General features: G+C 30.1%; 1 protein-coding gene across 2 annotated transcripts in view; it reads left to right on the top strand.

Annotated features, from left to right (window-relative positions):
* Klp64D (kinesin-like protein 64D) overlaps positions 1-14,177 on the top strand; it is a 52,715-nt gene extending 38,538 nt beyond the window's left edge. Inside the window, exons 10-15 of one of the 2 annotated variants that reach the window (XR_004758813.2) lie at positions 4,572-4,655; positions 4,814-4,961; positions 5,535-5,715; positions 11,356-11,718; positions 12,933-13,145; positions 13,341-14,177. Coding sequence is in view for 1 of the 2 variants with exons in the window: in XM_035363758.2 (XP_035219649.1) it covers positions 4,572-4,655; positions 4,814-4,961; positions 5,535-5,715; positions 11,356-11,718; positions 12,933-13,070 (914 nt within the window). In the remaining variant the exon portion in view is untranslated. Of the gene's footprint in view, positions 1-4,571; positions 4,656-4,813; positions 4,962-5,534; positions 5,716-11,355; positions 11,719-12,932; positions 13,189-13,340 lie in introns of those variants that run through there. The other variant, XM_035363758.2, reaches the window with a different exon arrangement.
* The last annotated feature ends 4,952 nt before the right edge of the window (positions 14,178-19,129 follow it).

Raw genomic sequence — 19,129 nt, 5'->3', positions numbered from 1 at the left:
AAGCTTGAATTATATTAGTTATTATACTTACCCCTATTTCCCTCACATGCTTAAGGCTTATCCGAGTCCTGAATAAATAACTCTGCTTATACACTTAAGACTTATCTTAGGTAGATAGACATTTTCTTGCCCAGATTTTATAGACAGCAAGAGCCTATGAAAAATTTTTAAATGAAAGTTAATTTCATGAAATGTAAAGCCTTTTTTTTAAAAAAAAAAAATAGAATTGAACGTTTTAAAGAAAGTTAGTTTTCATTTGTATATATGTTTTTGTTTGAATTATTAGTTTTAAAATATTTTAATGACTCCAAGTACTAACAGTTTAATGAGAATGAAACAATATATTTACTCATAATTGTGCAATAAATATTTTATTACTTTTTTTTTTCTGGAAAAAAAAAAAAAAAAAAAAAAAAAGAACTGTAATAGGTGATATTTTACATTTTTTTATTTTATTAAAAGAATGTGCATTATGCAAAAAATAGTTCAAAATCATTAGAATATGTAAATAACTTATGAATTTGGAAGCTACAAAGTGTGGCAGTTAAAACTGCATTATAGTTTTTAAAATCATATTTTGAGTGTTATAATAGTGGCAAATATAATTCATGCAAATTGATTATTAACATTTAAGAAGCACTTTTGGACATTCTAAATTTATCTAAATGTGTTAATTGTGTAAATATTTTTCCTCATTTCATTGTGTTATTTTTGTATATTTTTAAACTAAATAAATATTTTTTCCAGGTGTGCTTTCCATTTTATGAATTTGCTGAAAAATTATAAAATATCTTTTCTCATTTAATTGGAAGGGAAAATATGCAAATAGTGGAAAAGAAGGACTCCTTTAAAAGTTGTAATTATTATAATTTTAATAAAAAAATTATAATTAAGTTCTTGCAAAGGGAAAAAAGTTATTGAAAAATATATAAAGCATTTTATCTATATTTTAATTCCAAATGTATAGCCATTAATTATACCTTTATTATGCATTTGTATTACCTTATTCACTGATTAAGTAACTTATTACTTGAAAAATTGTTGAAAATTAAAGAAATAAAAATTCGTAATAATGAAATCTGCACTGTGCAAGAATGGACCATAATATAAAGAAAAACAGCTTACCAAATGTATACAGTACTGCTTTCTCATAGGTAATCCTAAATACAAGTAGGCATGCAGAATTTAGGGTGATGTTTCATTGTTTACATAATTCTTTCATAAAAAGCATGATTTTTATATCTCTGTTGTCCCTTAATGTTGTACTTATTTACATAACATGTACTGTCAGTTCAAACAAAATTCAGAAGTCTCCTTTTAATTTTGATATTGTTTCTTAAAGATTAATCTAAAACATTAAAAGCCCTTACTTAAATAAGGTATTAAAGGAAATTAAGATGGGGATTCAAAAAGGGGGATGAAGGGAAAGTTTATGAAATATAAGCTTTTTCCAAAGGGACTTTGTTCCTGAAGGACTATTGTTTTTGTTTTTTGATTTTGTGTTGAAAACTTTAAAAGGCTGTATCACTTTTCAAATATTTGCCATCAAATACTATTGCCGTGTATTATATTTGAAGAAATTAAATAATGGAAGAATCTGCATAAATGTATGTATGTTTCTCACATTGTGTAAAAACAACGGTACCTAGAGCCATCCAATTTTGAATGACATCCTATTGCAAATATGGACAAACTTGAAATTTGGAATTTGTTTTATTATCGATTTCATATTTTGTAAAACTTTAACGAATTTTTTATTAACAAACTCAACGATTTAAAGCGAGCAATGGCAACATTGTACAGTAAAAAAAAAAAAATTATCTCCAGTGCATGAGTCTCTGTATCGGAAATTCTAAAGATATGCTCAATTTAAAATTATTTTGCAACATTGCTGTTGAACTGAATTTTATGGTTTAAGTGCAAAGAACATGATATTTAATAAATAAAGGTAACACACAAAATGTTAAACAAATGCCCCTTTGGATGTAATTTAAAATCTGAAACCTTTCAGATAATTTTAATTGAATGCTTTTGTTGGAATTTTTGTATTTAATTTTATTGAATGCAAACAGTCATTTTTAGTTAGTTATAAAAATATCTAACTTACAGAAAATTACTGTTACTTTGATCTTAAGACAAATTACTCTGAAAACAACTGGAACTTGAAGAAATCAATGACCTTCACTTAGGTTACATTAAAGCACCAAAATGCTGTTGTGTGTAATTATGCTGCTACATTCTTCCTTTTGCTCTGCTCTACATACTTAATGGCATAATTTATATTTCTTCGTGTCATTCTCTTTGGATTTTCTCTCATTTATTTTGGTCATCATCATCAGTTTCATCTTCTTCGTCAGAACTCACCACTACTGTCACATTATCTGCCATTTCCGCTTTTTTTGCAACTTAATAGTCTAAGTCATATTTTACTTCTAACTACTATCCAATAAAATTTGATAGCTTGGGTCATCTTTCTCTCTCAATAGCAATCCAGTATCCTCTAATGACACTTTGTGAAAATCTTGCATCCAACTAATTTATCTACAACTTCATTTGTGAAGAGATTAAAAAAAAAAAAAAAAGTCCATTGTTGAAGTTTTTAACTCTTTTATGATAGCTACAAAACTGAAAATTGTTAGTCTCAAATTGTACATTTTTCAATTATGTAATATTTTCTGATTCTGTTTGTTACCTGTACTAGCAGCCAGCTTTTCAGCATTCAGAAACTTTTTTTGTAAAAGTATTTATCTGGCTGCATAGGTGACATCTTTTCACATTGAACTTTCAGGTATCTGTGGATGCTTGAAGAATTTTAAAAGCATTGCTTGCTAGGTAGATCAGTGAGGGTGAAAAAATGATATTTTAGTCCTTAACCCAAACAACTGCTGAAGGAAATTAAAAAGAGATTAGTGTTAATAAATATATATGTCTATACAAGCTGAACCTGTGAAAATAATTCGTATTATAACCTTCAGTCTATCTATTATATCCTATATATATTATAGTGTTATTGTCAAACTCCTGTCATGATCTGTTACAAAGTTTTTGATGTATGACTTGCCAAGCTTCATTCTATAGACAAAGAGAAGAAAATTACTTTGTTAAAAAATTTTTACTGTAATTGAATGATAATTGTGTTTCTTATCATTGATTATTTGAATAAAAACAGTTAAATGAATAAACAAATAACTAAAGTTACCCATATCTTAACCTAGATCCATACTGGCAGTATGCATTGAAAAATAAAGTAGAATATTTAAAATAATGGAAATAAAATTATTAAAAAATAAGTAGGTCCAAGCTCAGTTCTTTTTTTTTCCTGCTTTTTCACTCTTTACTTGTGTTCGAGTTCTGCATAAAGCTCAGTATTTAATTTTTTAAATAGGCTGCTGTGAATGCCATCTGTTTCTTATTATTATATCATTGCAAGTATATAAATAAAACATTTTATATTCACTAATAAAGCTGTACAAAAAAATTTCCTTAAAAATAAAATTTTTATTATAGTTGAAATTTTTATTTTACTCATTTATAAAAGTTTGATACTCATGCTTGAAATCATAAAAGAAATAGGCATCACTGTAAAAATGTCCAGGTGTTTTTTTAAATCAATCCTTCTAGATATTAAATTTGCATTGTATCCATTTTAATATTTAATTTTTAATCCTTAATTATTAAACAATAAGTAGTTCTTATGTGGTACAATTAAAAGTTGTCAGTAACCAATAAAACTATCTTTAACCCGCGAGCACACACACTCATATAAGTTACACGAGTGCATGCCCCGATTCATGTTTTTTGAAGAAAAAATTATAAATCTTCAGAAAAAGTGTTACATCTATGCCAATAATAAATTCTATGATCAAACTTAAAAAATATGCACATTAAAATTTTTAATTTTTCCAAATGCTTTTTTGAAATAAAATTTTTTAAAGAAATAGAAAACCATATTATATATATTAGCATAGGGAAAAAATAGTATACATTTGCTCTGCATTGATTTCTTTCTTAGCTATATAGACACAGAGAAAAAAATGCAAAAACAAATGTTAGCTGCACATTTAACAAAGTGTTGTCTTGTGTTCCAAATACAAATATTTTTCACATTCGGTACAGCACATTTTAGTTTTTCTCTGCGTTTGTGCTGGGCAAATACAGCATCTTTTTTTTTTTTTTTTTTTTTTCCTTTTCTTGCCCCCTTTTTTGTTTCCAATAAAGCATTTATGTCATTCTCACTCTAATTGTAAGATAAATTGCATGACATTTTTGCCAATTTCTATACTATCACATAACTATGTAGTAACAATGCCTTAGTAATATGAAGCTGATCAAAATCAAGACTCCAAATCAAAGCACCAGGGAAAAACTTCATAGACATAAATATGTCGATCTGAGACAACTTGCATGAAATAGGCATGCTTCGAGAAAGGTTTGTTTAATGGTGCTGGTCCACTGGCCTCAGTGTGTGCTTGCGGGTTAAAGTAGTATCATTTTTATCAAGCTTTACTCTAAAAATAATGCAAAAAATGGGATGTACTACAGAAATATTATATTGATTTTCTTCTATTCAGCTAGTGAAGGTGGTACTGAATCTGGAGAAGATATATCTGAAAAAGGAGATGAAGAAATAAAACCTAAATCTCATAGAAAGAAAAGTATAGCACATGTTTATCTTTTTTTCTTAATAATTCTTCAGTTGTTTTATTTCAAGCAATTTTCATCATAAATACTTAATAATTTAAATAATTTCATCATAAATATATTAATAATTCTGTTCTCTTCACATTTATGAAATCATATGACACAATTACAGCATACTCAGAAGAAGAGGTAAAAAAAATGAAAGAACAGATTGAATTAGACAGAAAAGCCCTAGCTGAACGAAAAGACCTTCTAGAGGAGGAGCGTCAAAAAATCAGCAATGAATTAGAAAAAAGAGAAAAGGACTTAGAAGGAATTAGGTAAAGAAAAATACTTAACATTTCTTGAATTTTTTTAAATTTTAGATAAAAATTATTATGAAAATTTAAAATATTACAATTATGCAATATTTAAGAAACACTAATTTTTTTTAATTTTAGATAAAAATTATTATGAAAATTTAAAATATTACAATTATGCAATATTTAAGAAACACTAATTTTTTTGTCATAATTGTTAATAGTGCTGTATTTGTCAATTACAAAGCAACAGTTCAATGAATATAAATGAGATTACATTTCACAAGATTTCTACACGTCTTAACATGTTTTAATTCATTAGGTTGCCTATAAGAAGGCAATTCCCCTCATTCTTTTCATTGAATTTTTGTCAAATTGTATCCTTATTTTTCTCAGGCATTCTAATCATATTTTCAATAATGACAGTTTAATGTATGTGAAATGATTTTTTTTATTAACATAAAATATACTACTTAACAAATATTAGGTTTAATAGCCAAAATAAAAAAATAATAATAATAAATTTATTCAGTGGTTGTTTTATTATTTTCTCTTTCACATACCATCATTAATAGCAGTTATTTTGAAATTTAGACTGGATCATGATACTTTGCTTCATAAACTTCAAAGTTTGGAAAAACAAATTATAATAGGTGGTGAAAATCTTCTTGAGAAAGCTCAGGAACAGGAAAAGTTATTAGAGGAGAGTGCTAAAGAGCTGGAAGAGAGAAAGAATAAACAGATAGAGCTGAGGAAAGCTTTGGAGGAAAAAGAGGTATTATTGTTTTTCTTGTTGATCAAATTACATTCAAAACACTAAGACAGTCAAAAAAGTTTTTCTTTAGGAAGAGCTTTCAGTAATATAGTGTTTTTCAAGTCAAAAGTTCTTTTGATACACATTTTAATAATTTCACTTAATTCTTAACCATTCTAAAATCTTTTTTAAAAAATTATTTACTGAACATGGAAAATGAAAGATAAAAATTGCAAAAGAAGCAGTGTCATAATATATTAAACGTTAATTCCTTGTAGATTTGGGAAAAAACTGTATTGAATTTAAACTTTTCTAATATTCCACATGATTTTAGTATTTAGAAGTCCTCCCCCTTCTATTAAGAAATGCTTTTCACTTTCAGAGGTGGCCATCATAGGATGTGGCTATCTGAGAAATCTCACTGATTTTATTTACTTGTTGTTATTATTTGTTACTACATATTGTCAGATTTTTAAGCTAAATATTTTTTAAAAAATTTAAATGGTGAACTTGAAAACATATTCAGTGCTGCTTTTTAGTATAATCTGCAAGTCAGGTGGCTATGCTTATTTAAGATAAATCTCAATATAAGAAAATGAATAAAGTAAGTTAAAAAATAGAATCTGGGGGGAGAGCAGGAGGTACTACATGCATATTTTATTGGGACATTCACTAGACACCTGCTGAAACAATTGTAAAAATTAAACATGCATGGCCAATCAGGTAATAGTTCAAGTTAAAAGAATAATTTTCAGTCTTTCATTTGAGAAAGAGGAGTAATAATACATTTCATCTGAATCACTTGATGAATGTTGTATCATATCCATTTGTAATGGTAGTTAATTATTGTTATGATATTATTAGGATAGGGAAAAAAAGCTTTAAAACTGAATTCTATACTTTAAATGATTTTATGATGATTGTTAAAGGTATATTTTCATCTCGATCATTTTCATCATATTTATGTATTAATTTTATTCGTTAATAATCAGAAAACAATTGTATGAGACAATATAGTGCACAAATTCATTGAGAAATAACTAACAGATAATATTGACAAATAAACATATTTATTATGCTGAGTGATCCAAAATTAAAAATTCAATAATTCAAAAAGTATGGGCAGTAACATATTATTTTCTCAGAAATGCCCAGAAAGATATGAGATTTATTTAGTAATGAAAACTTATGTCGTCAGAATAGTTGCATTTTTCTTGGAAGTAACAAGTATACAAGGTCAATGGACATGATTGGCAATAATGTTTTGCTTTCATTTTTGTGATCCTAAATAAATTAGCAAAGCCTCAAGGGCTATCTGCCTAAGGAAAAGGATGCCTTTATGTAGGACATTCTATAGGAAACAGGCTTGTATACACATTACACATGATTGGTGATAATGAAAAAAGTTATTTGCCGATAGTTTGACAGGAATTATAGCTAAACCCTTTTAGATACTGTGTAGAGTGTCATGTGACCTCTGATAGCCATCACATTGACTATTTGTAATCTTAGCTGCATTGTAGGCTGTGCTGCACCACTGTACAAACTTCTTACACAACTGAAGCAAAACCTGTCTGGCTATAAAATCTTCCATTATTAAAAAAAATCCAAAGTCTTTCTTTGCATTTCTGTGAATCCTTTTGCATCACCCTGCACATAAAAATATTTAAGTATCATAAATTTTTAGTATTTATTTCAATAGAAAGTAGACTGCAGTATTTAAAGTTAAGGAAAAATGCAACCATACATTGATAAAGATCCTAAATAAATTCAAAATCCAAGGCTGCATGTAAGTTGTTAATTTTACATTGGCATGTTTTACTTCCACTTACATCATAATATTTTACAGACACACACACACACACACACACACACAAAAAAAAAAAAAAAAAAAAAAAAACTTTATTATACATGGTTATTGATAAAGTATGTAATCTGACATTCTATAGAATACTTAGGCATATTATAGAATGGCAAACCAGCAGTGTATGAAATGATTAAACATTTCACACATTGCCTAGGCATTCCAGAGAATGCTAAATGACAAACCAGCAAATTATGAAATATATCTTCAATTCCTTTTGAATATCACGTGGCAAGGCATTTGCCTTTTATTCCTCCACTTAGATTCGGAATTTGCGCTTTGTTCAGTATTGTCGGAGTACGCAATATTACTTAATTTTTTCAACAAAAAATTAGTTTTTTGCTGTGCTACATGGAAATGAAAGAGTAAGATATAGTGTTGGAGAAGGACTCACATTCAATAGACATGGAATGATGGTTCAAAGATGAATTGTCTAAGCTTTGAGTTAATGCTGCAAAAAACAATTTGCTCTTAACCAAAACTACTTACCAGAAGTTAATAAATGATGTAAAAAAAAGCCAAAATGACCACTAAGGAGAAACCATGGGACTATTGGCTGCTGATTGCTATGATGTGATGTTGTAGGAAACAAAAGTAAACTCATTTATCTTGTTAAAGAAGGCATCAGTGCTAGGCAGTATTACATTATGGACACTGAGTTATTTCACATACTTTTTTTGGCTATTTTGGTTAACTCATTTAGTTATTGGACACAGAGGAGGTAACAGAATGTTGAAAGAACTTTCAACTAAATACAAAAACATTACATGTTATAGAGTCTCATGCTCTTTGGTAGCATAAATTCATGAACTTTAAAAATACTATAGAGATCCTCTTGTCTTAAACTGTAGGCAGACAAAATAAGAAGAAGGATATAAACAGCCCTTTTATTTGAACACAAAGAAGAAACAATGACCCAACTTATGTTTACACAAGCCAACACTTCTGGCTTAACTTAAACAAGTAATGCTGAACTAAAATTGAATGTAGTTAGATTAGCCTAATGGCTCACAGGATAAAGTAACATGCAAAAAGACTCTGGCTTGTAGGAAACCGTCGAGACAAGCCTAATGGGTAGAAGCACTCAGTATCACAGAATCAAATGGCTATTTAGTCACAGTAACAACATGGCCTCAAGTAGGCAGAACATGCTCTAAAATTAACTTGCGATATCTTTGCTTAAATAACACTTCTTTCTCCTTCAGTCTGAATATATGCTCGCTATCTCATTTACATTCTGGCATGAAAAGTATGGGTAAAAAGCAGAGTGACAGAAAAGTTACTTTAACTCAAAATTTACTACAGTCAAAAGTCGTTAATTCGGACACCCATAATTCGGAATGATCTATAATCCGGACCTCAAAACTAAAAACTTTCTGCGCATGCGCCGCGTTGACACATGCGCATAGTCGTTCACGCGTGTGCGTAAGACCTTTTACGACTGCGCATATGAGTGTGCGCAAGTGCAGAATACGTTTTCGCGTGCACGTTTTATGTATAATGGATGTATAAGCTAAAATTATCTAATTATCTATTTCAGTTAATGTTGATTGCGTTGTTCCTTAATTTTCGAATTGGATCCGGCTTATTATTTTTTTCAGACTGTAAGAGCAATTTTATAAAAGTAAGCTTAAACTTTCGATTATATCAAATAGAATTTCCGATATATATTTGTTAATATGTAAAGGATCTAAAGCGAAAGTATGTTTTGAAATCCGAAATCTGTTTATCAATTTCACGCTGCTCGGCGGGGGGGAACGCCGCGCGGCGGGCGCGTAATGAATTGGAAGTTATCTGTCAGCACTATCCTTATCTTCAAGGCAGATGTTTTTATTTTATTTGGCTTATAATTGAAGATCAGATGTTTTTATTTTATTTGGCTTATAATTCCTTACCAAATGTAGTATTTCATCTCGATATGCCCCGTCTTTGATATGATTTAAAACAAGTTCCTCGTCATTATAATTCGCTTCCGATAGCGAAGAAAAGTAACAGAGGTTATTGAAAACGAAAAAATTTCGATTGACAAATTAGTCGGTGTTCTTGACACAGCAATTATAGGACTTGAACAGCGGAACTTTGTAACTGAACAAGAAATTATGTCTGTTTAATAGAATTAAAGAGAAAGTATTATCACATGAAACGAAGCAAAACTTAAACAACTTACATTGAAAGAAATGTTTATTTAAGTTAACAAATAAATATTAAGCTTTTTCTTTTTGCAAATTTTGATACCCTTTAGATCATAATTGTTCTTTATTTCATAAATTACGGTTTCATATTTTTAATTTTATAATTTCTGCATGCCATCTTACGAGATTTAAACTGATGATCTATAATCCGGAATCGCCGAAGTCCCGATGAGTCCGGATTAACGACTTTTGACTGTATTAGTAAAAAATAAATAGATAAATCCTGACATTGTTCCTGTTTTCAGGTAGAACTTGTTGATTTCCAATCTCAGTCAGACAGAAAATATAAATTTATTATGTCGTACCAAAATCATCTAAAATAATTTGTGATTCTGAATACTCTGAAGTCAGAAAAAGCAGAATAAGCCTACAAACTAGTAAATATATTCCCATTGCTTGGGACACCATCCATATTACAGTTTGACAATGGTAGGGAATTTGTCAATAATGTGGTAACCAGTTTAAAGGAGTTTGGGCCTGCACTGAAGATCGTCCGTTTTATGAAATGCATTAAAAAGCATGCATCATTTTTCAAAATGAGCAGAAATCTTTTAATTGGAGAACTATTTATTTATTAATGAGTTGTATATTCCTGCTAAATTCAATTTCCTTTCCCTTTTTTCATGTTTATTTAGTATAATTTTCTCTTCTGTTTTTAGTATTCTTTGTAATGAATTAAAAATAGTATTATTTCTAGTACAAAATTTAAAGCATAATGGCTTTTTAAAGATATAATAAGTTATTCACTGTGTAAGATATAAAATTAGAACTATACTTTTTGATTTCTTGTACTGAATTATATGCATATATTGTTTCACATAATAAAATTACCAGATGAATAACATTGCAACAGTTAAAAAAGAGAAACTGTAAAATGATTTTTATTGCAAAACAATAATGTATATTAATCTGTTATTAAAAATATTAATATGTATAATGCAGTGCAATTTACAAAATTTGAATAATGAAAAACCTTTATAAAATATATCAGTAATCAAATTAATTATTAAAGTGATGTTTTTCTTTGTTATTTTCAAGAATATTAAAAATTAGTGTTTAATAAAGTTATAAAAATTGTTCTTTAATGCAAGTGTGTTTCTGAGTACAGTTTAATCTTTCTTCACTGTTTATAAATTCTTTAAATTATGTATAAGCATTTCATGTTTGTAGGTTTCATACTAATAAACAACTTGTTAATTCCACAGAATACTGGTAGTTCCATCTGTTGTTTTTGATTGTAAACAATGAGGAAAAGCTAGCTGCATATGTGTTTTTATGAGTATTCCCATGTATTATATAAATACAAGTTATTTAATTCCCTTAGACTGTCTTTGCAAATCGTTTTGAGATAGTTAGCCCTCAGCAACTGTACTTTTTTAAGTCATAGTTCAAGGATTTTGAATTGCTGTAATAATTTGCATAGCTAAAACAACTTGGAATAGCAAGAAAAGGAATGTTAATATGTAAAATAATCTGGTGTCATTTTTATTATTTCATACTAAAATATATGTAGTATTTTTCATTCATATTTCTGAAATTTTCATGTGGCTTGCAGTTATCATGAAATACTTGCCATTTAAAGTGTTTTTAATGATTATTTTGCAGACAGAGCGATTAAATATTGAAGAAAAGTATTCTAGCCTTCAAGAAGAAGCTGCAGGAAAAACAAAAAAGTTGAAAAAAGTCTGGCAAATGCTTCTTAGTGCAAAGAATGAGCTTAACGATCTCCGACAAGAACATCAGAGAGAAATGGAAGGTCTGCTCGAAAATATTCGACAATTAGACAGGGAACTTAGCCTCAATAAGCTTATTATTGATATGTTCATTCCTCCCGAGTATCAAGATGTTATTGAACAAGCAGTCCAATGGAATGAAGATATTGGCGAATTTCAGTTGAAATGTGTTGCATATACAGGCAATAATATGAGGAAGCAGCTTCCAGTTGTTGATAAAGAGAAAAAGAAAGAGGTAAAATATAAATTTTATATGCTCTTTTCTAATATGTTATTCTTTCTCTCTCTATGTATATATATATGTGTGTGTGTGTCATGTAGTTTTTGTGGATGATGGAGCAATTCACTCTATTGTCATGGCCGAGAAGATTGTTGCTTAGATGATGATTGATGTGAAAATCAGACCTGGCTTGATGGTTAAAACATCATTTTTATTTTGCACACGAAGAATTATTCAGAAATACATTTTTGCTTAACTGGTGTAAGACTAGGGATGCTAAACATGCCCCATAATTAAAATTTTAATTTAATTAAAATTTATAAATTTGAAGGTCTATTGCCAGCTTATTCCAATTAAGTTTAATAATTTTGTTTTGTACTTTATATTTTACATATAAAAATTATAATGTTTATATATTTAACAATCCTTTCATGACAGTAATCTGTTTTATGCTATACATATTTTTGTTTTTAGAATATAAAAATTGAGTTTAATAACAAAAATTACTGTAATGGCAGATTGAGGTTTTTATTGCAGGAAATTAGAAGTAAAAAAAGTATATTTAATACAACCAAGATAAAAATTAAGATGTAATATGTGGAGTTAATTTTAAACATATTGCTTTATTTTGTATTATATATATACACACATTTTTTATCTTGCACATCTATATATCTGTGTGTGCAAGGTAAAAAAAGTGTAACTATTAATTATATTTTAAATTGCAAAAGTCCTTTTTAATTCCTGCTACATCCTCCTTCAAAGAATCTGTACTGCGTCATTAACATCATTAGTTTCTCCTGCTGTATTCTGCAATGCTGCGAGCTTTTACCTGTCATCATTAAAAACTGAAACAAAGGAGCCTTACTTAAATACTTAATCTTCTCAACAAGCAGCACTTTTTATCCCCTGCTGTCACTTTATAAGCACACAATTAATCGCTTTGTATTTTTCATCTTTGTTTAAAAATGTAATTTGTTTTATATAAAGTTGTGAGGTGCAAGTTACATCCATAGTTCTGCATTAATCAAGAAGATATGCCTTAATAGTTTAGTTGTCAAGAAATAAAGATATGTTGTGATTATCCAGCTATTTGTGTTTTTCCCGAGGTTCCAGTCATCTACACAACAGTTTATCCCAACCGTGACTGCTAAATAGTTGGTTTCATCATCTACAAAATTATTGCATATATATATACATTTGTTATCAGACTTATTTTAATTTTTCAGGTTGATAATCTAGATCTGTCACATCTTTATTTGTCTTATAACACCGATAATGTAACAAGAATACCTACTCGCTTGAAATCATCTCGTGGAAAGCCTGGACGTTCTCATTCTTCTAGGCCAAAATCTTCAAGAAAATGAAGAAAATTTTATTTAGCTTTTCAAGTATATTAGCTTTTATCTGTGTTAATTTAGCTTCATTGTAGCCACAAAGTGGTAAGAATATCTCATTAGCTGAATAATAAAGTTTCTTCTGTTATTTTTTTATTACTTTTGAAATATCAAAAATATATATAATAAATTCAAAATAGTATATTGAATTATTTTATGCCCATCAACATAATAACTTAAGTAAAATGCATAACAAACTTATATTTCAATTGCTTGCTTATAGATTCCTTTGTTTTATAGCTGGAGGAATTCAACTGACTTGGCATTAACTTTGAATAATTTACTTCAAAAGAAAGAAAAACTTTTTTCCATTTCTGCAGATGCATATGTGTCTTGAAACATAGTAAGCTTCTTTACTGAAATTTATGCTACACAGAATTAAATTTTGCACATATGAAAGCTCAAATTGACATGCATCTCTTGCAATCCTCAAATTTCCATATTTAATGATTCCACAAAATATAGTTAATATGTTTCTATATATTGTAGAAAGACCAAAATCTTCACCTTCAGACCCCCACCCCCATTTTTACAAAATTTCAGAATGGAGAATACTCTGGGAAAAACAGAAAGATGTCATAAAATCAATTTTTCTTCTATGTCACCAGCTGACAAAAAAAAAAAAAAAAAAAACACCATGGCCAATGATGATGCATTGATTGATGTTAGCCATGAGCATACTTTTGGTGCTTCAATGGTTGTGGAGGTCAGAAGGAAAGGTTAACATTTTAATATTTTTCTATCTATAGCCTAAACAAAAAGGGAAATCCTAAAACATTTGTTTGGAGTCGGATGTTGCTAATGCTAGTTTTCCTTTGTTGGCATTAAAATTAGATTTGATAAGCACAGCAAACTGCACTCTTCCGTAACTAATTTGGCAGAAATTTTCAGTTGAAGTAATAAGAATCAAAGCGTGACATACGACATCATAGGTTCAACGTTATATATTACCTATATTAGTTTTTGATGAAAATCTTGAAAAACAGATTGCTAATTTTCCATTGTTTAAATGCCTGTTTCTTCTTTTAATTGATTCTCAGGTTGTTATTTTTTGGTTAATTTATTCATATTTGTTGTTAGGTGCTTTCTCATGTTTGGATTGTTTACTTGTACAAATTAAGCTGGTGATTTATTTTTATTATATCTTTCTTTATTTTTTAATGCTTTTCAATTAATATCCTATTCTAATTGTTAAACTTATTTCACTTTTGTTTATTAAAAAAACTTACTTCCTCCTGTTAAATGTGCATCATATTTAAAAATATGTATTGCTTTGATTTGCAAAATGTTTGAATTGTTTAATTAGCCATATTATAATCAGGTAAATGAATATCAAATATATGGCCAGTGGACAACAAACTGACATGTTATCACTTCAGAAATGTGGAACCTTTTATTACAATTATGTTTTTGGAAGTTGGCATGTTTATCAATAATACATAATACATTATTAGGGATTCAAGGGCTCAAAGAAAAATTCTTAAATAACTCTTTAAACAAAAGTGATTCAGCTCAAGTACAAATTTTACAGTCATTTTGATATTCATTTTTGAAATTATATACAGATGCTCATCACTTATGAACATTCGCAGCAGATGCAAACAAATCTGTTCTCTCCGAAATCTGGAATTGAAAAGAAAATAATGCCATCCAGTCCTGCCATCTTATTTGTAATTGGGGGGGGAGAACTTATTCAGACAAGTTTAGACACTTATTTTCTTAGAAAAATACTTCAAAAAATAGTGTTGTGACCCATCTAACATGCCAACGCCTTCCATTTCTCATACAGCCTTCTCATCACAAATGCCCCCTTTACTTATCAGTGAGTCAGATGTTGATTTGCCCGAACCCATACAAAGATCTACTTGCCTCATCCTCACATTTTAGTACTTCAAACTGATACTATTTATCTCACAAACATTATTAGGAAATATAGATAGTGAATGCAACATGTTACGAACAAATTCATGGTACAAATGGTGTTTCAGAATATAATTCGATTGTAAGAAGGAGAGCATATGTACATAATTTTTTATGTACATTATTTTTTTAGATATATACAGGGTGATTATAATTAAAGTTTAAGTTTCAAAACGCTATAAAAAAAGAACCACTGATGAAAATGATGTGAAATTTGAAAGGAATGTTATTGAAGAAGGCGGAACGAGTATGGCAGAAGAAAAAATTTAGTTTCAAAAGTTAGCAACAGATGGCGCTGTAAGCGGCAGAATCACGACGAGAAACGAGAAATGTTTCGTAAAACAACGGCTAAGGTGGAAGTTACACATTAAAACGCATTGACAAATTAGAATTGTTGAATAATTTTATTTGCATGACTGTACATATCACATCGGAAGGCACAAATCGGTGGGTTTCAAGAGTTTTGCGGCGGCATACCGCATAAGAACCATTCATCAAAGAAGTTCGGAACTGTCGCAAAACATGTTCAATATGGTGTCCACCGTTGTGTGCAACAAGTTGAAAGCGACAAACAGCATGTTCCACAACGGATCGCAGTGTCTCCGGGGTGATGTTCAGAATGTTTTGCAAAATGCGTGCCTTTAATTCCGCTAAATTTGCAATTGGAGCATGGAACACAACATCCTTCAGATATCCCCACAGCCAGAAATCACACGGAGTAAGATCAGGCGATCGGGACGGCCAGGCTGTAGGGAAATGACGGCTGATAATTCGAGCATTTCCGAAATGGCGCCTCAGCAGCTGCTTCACGGGATATGCAATGTGCGGAGGAGCGCCATCTTGCATAAAAATGATTTCATTCACACATCCACGCTGTTGCAGAGCTGGAATCACGTGGTTGCGCAAAAGAGACGCATACCTCTGACCAGTGACGATTGCGGTAACAGGACCGGAAGCACCCGTCTGCTCGAAAAAATATGGTTGTAGGATGACTAATGCCGTAAAGCCACACCATACCGTGACCTTTTCAGGATGAAGTGGTACGGGGTGCGTTGCCAGTGGATTTTCTGTTGCCCATATTCGACAATTCTGGGTATTCACGTATCCTGTCATATGGAAATGGGCTTATGGTCATATGGTCATATGGAAAGTGGATAATGAATGGCCGTGGAAAATTTCCAACGTCTCCCTAGCTGTCAGGTCAGAAGGAAGCAACTCCTGCACATGGCCAATTTTGTACGGATAGCATTGCAGGATGTTTCGTACCTGTCGTTTCGAATTTTTGCATCATTTTCTTTAGACCTACGACACTCATTGGACCAACGCCTTCTTTTATACCCTTCAGTGTCCTGAATTTTTGCAGAGCTACTCTTGCACAATCATCATTCTTGTAATACAGCTTTACCAGCAGAGCGCGGTCCTGCAGTGAAACACCCATGGCGAATGCCTGAGTCGCGAAATGAGGAACAGCCTGGTACCTGGCAGCTTTATAACACTGAAATTTAACTAACATTTTAATTTACGTCTTCTTCCGCTTGCAGCGCCATCTGTTGCTAACTTTTGAAACTAAATTTTTTCTTCTGCCATACGCTTTCCGCCTTCTTCAATAACATTCCTTTCAAATTTGACGTCATTTTCATAAGTGGTTCTTTTTTTATAGCGTTTTGAAACTTAAACTTTAATTATAATCACCCTGTATTAACCTTTTTTTCCCCTTCTGTTTTTTTATAAAGTTGTATGATATTATCAGGATGGGGAAAGACAAAAATTGCTGATGTTAGTTCTTATTTACAAAAAGTTAGTTCTTGCAAAGTAAAAGTTATAATAACTTTTTACTGAATTTTTGTACAGAATTTTAATATTCAAGCAAAAATTGATGTCTTAAAATTTTGTAGATATAATGAGATAGTAATTTCAGTTATAAGCAGACATTAACGTCTTAGTTTCTAAAATTTCGACACTGTTTTGTTTAGACTGTATATATCGATTATTCTAAAACATTTTCATTTTAAAAGTATGTTATAGAACAAACATTAATGAACATACTCTAAAACAACCATCATTTTCAAATATACAAGTTAAGCTTTAAAGAAGTACTGTACTTCATTATATCAATTTTGTGTGCCTTTAATTTACATTTACATAACTCACAGTAAGCTTTTGTCCTGTTTTCATTCTTTCTAGCCAATTTTCAAACGCAAGTACAATCATTTTGAAAGGTGGTACTGAATTACTCATAATAAACATTTTAATTAACATAGCATATAATGACTTAAAACTTTGGAATCCTAATAGATCACTAAAAAATAACAGAGATAATACCAGCTACTAGTGCTGGTAGAGTGCACATGTGCTCAATACCTATGGGCTACGATTGCCCATTATTAAGTTTCATTTGGGCCTAAATAAATTATTTGTTAAATTAAAAATTAATTTCAATGTATAGATTATATTAACATATAGATTTTGAGATATATTAAAAATAAATAAATAAATAGCAAAAGTGTACAAGGATATGATGAATTAGCAGAAAATTTGTAAAATCGCATAGCTGTAAATTTTAGAAGTGCGTCTCAAAAGGAGCAAATTTGCAAACCATCGCATGATCTGGCAATACTGATTTAATGCAGATTATTTTTTAGTTGTTATTATTACATCTATCGTATTAAAGTTAACATATTATTGTGTTTCTTATGAGGAGTTTGTGCGATTTGGAGCGATTGACGACAACACTTGATGAAGAATGAAAGCACAATTTAGTAGCTAGTATTGCTCAGGTTTGCTCCAAAAGCATGTTTACAGTTGTTGAAAAACATGCTTAAACAATAACGCAGAGTTCAGGCTATAATGGTGAAGACATCTTCACAGCAAAGCTGCTCCTGACTCGGTTTGGTCGTTCTCAGAACTCAACGTACTCTTGAGACTCTCCACGCAACTCGCGATGCACTCAATAGCCTCAACAATGCACACTCTTGATGCACCAACTCAACACTAAACCGACGATCACCTCAATAGACTATGAGACACTACTTTACTCTGCGTACCAGCAGAGTTTCTATAGCTTTTGGGCTGTCTTCAAGAACATTCTAGGCCAAACCGGTAAGAATTTGTTCTAGAATGTTTTCCATTTACCCACGACATATCACAAATTTTTGTCACTGAATGGGCGATTTCTTGCCAAATCTGGCAACTTCAAACCCACCTTGTGGGGAAGCTATCTTACCATGGCTGGACATTTTGTAACAATATGAAATTTTGATTATGTCAGAAAGACTCCATTTTTGAAGCAGTTCCAGAATCTGCAAAATCTGATACTTTGCCTTCTATTATTGCTTCTAAAGTACAAAGGCTAAATTTTTCTATTAATTGAATTTGTGGAGAAGTAATAAATGAAGATGATAAAACTGAAGTTTTTCTTTGCAATGGCAATACCCCAATCAAGTAATGAACAGCAAAATCTGTAGTATTATTTTAAACCCATAAAATATCACTACCGATAGTGATGAAAATAAAAGTGAAGATAAAACAAGACTTAGATAATGGAGATTTGTAATTGAACAAAAAATGTCTGTTTATAAAATTAAAGCAAACACTTGCGAAAAAAAAGCTTAAACAATTGATTTACCTTGGAGGAAATATTTAATCAAAGCTTTTTTTGTAAATTTTGGTTCCCTTAGAGTCATGAATGCTACATTTCATGCATAATTACTGCATGTTTTTAATTTTATAATTTTTACATGTCGTGTCATTAAACTAATTTTCTATAATCTGGAAATGCCAAAGTTTTTATGATTCCAGATCTCAGACTTTGTACTGCATAACAGAATTCATGATTTAGTTTTAATTTGAGGCGAGAGAAGACACATAACAAATTTTGATGATTATGGCTTAACTATCTGAATTGATGAAATAATGAAAATTATTATATAAATAAAAATAGTAATTTATATTTTACATGTTCATTACTCTGAAGATACTGAAAATATTTAGGCAAATTTTAATATTAAAAAAACCTTGAGAAAAAAGTTCTAATTTTTAAAAGAATTGCGAAAGATATATTCTTAACAACATTCTATGGTCGAGGAAGAGTAGGTATAAGAATACTACAA

This window comes from Stegodyphus dumicola, chromosome 9, assembly GCF_044657685.1.
Source record: "Stegodyphus dumicola isolate Sdum_Otavi_A_Nest chromosome 9, ASM4465768v1".
Taxonomy (NCBI): domain Eukaryota; kingdom Metazoa; phylum Arthropoda; class Arachnida; order Araneae; family Eresidae; genus Stegodyphus; species Stegodyphus dumicola.
This window is presented reverse-complemented; position numbering and strand designations above follow the sequence as displayed.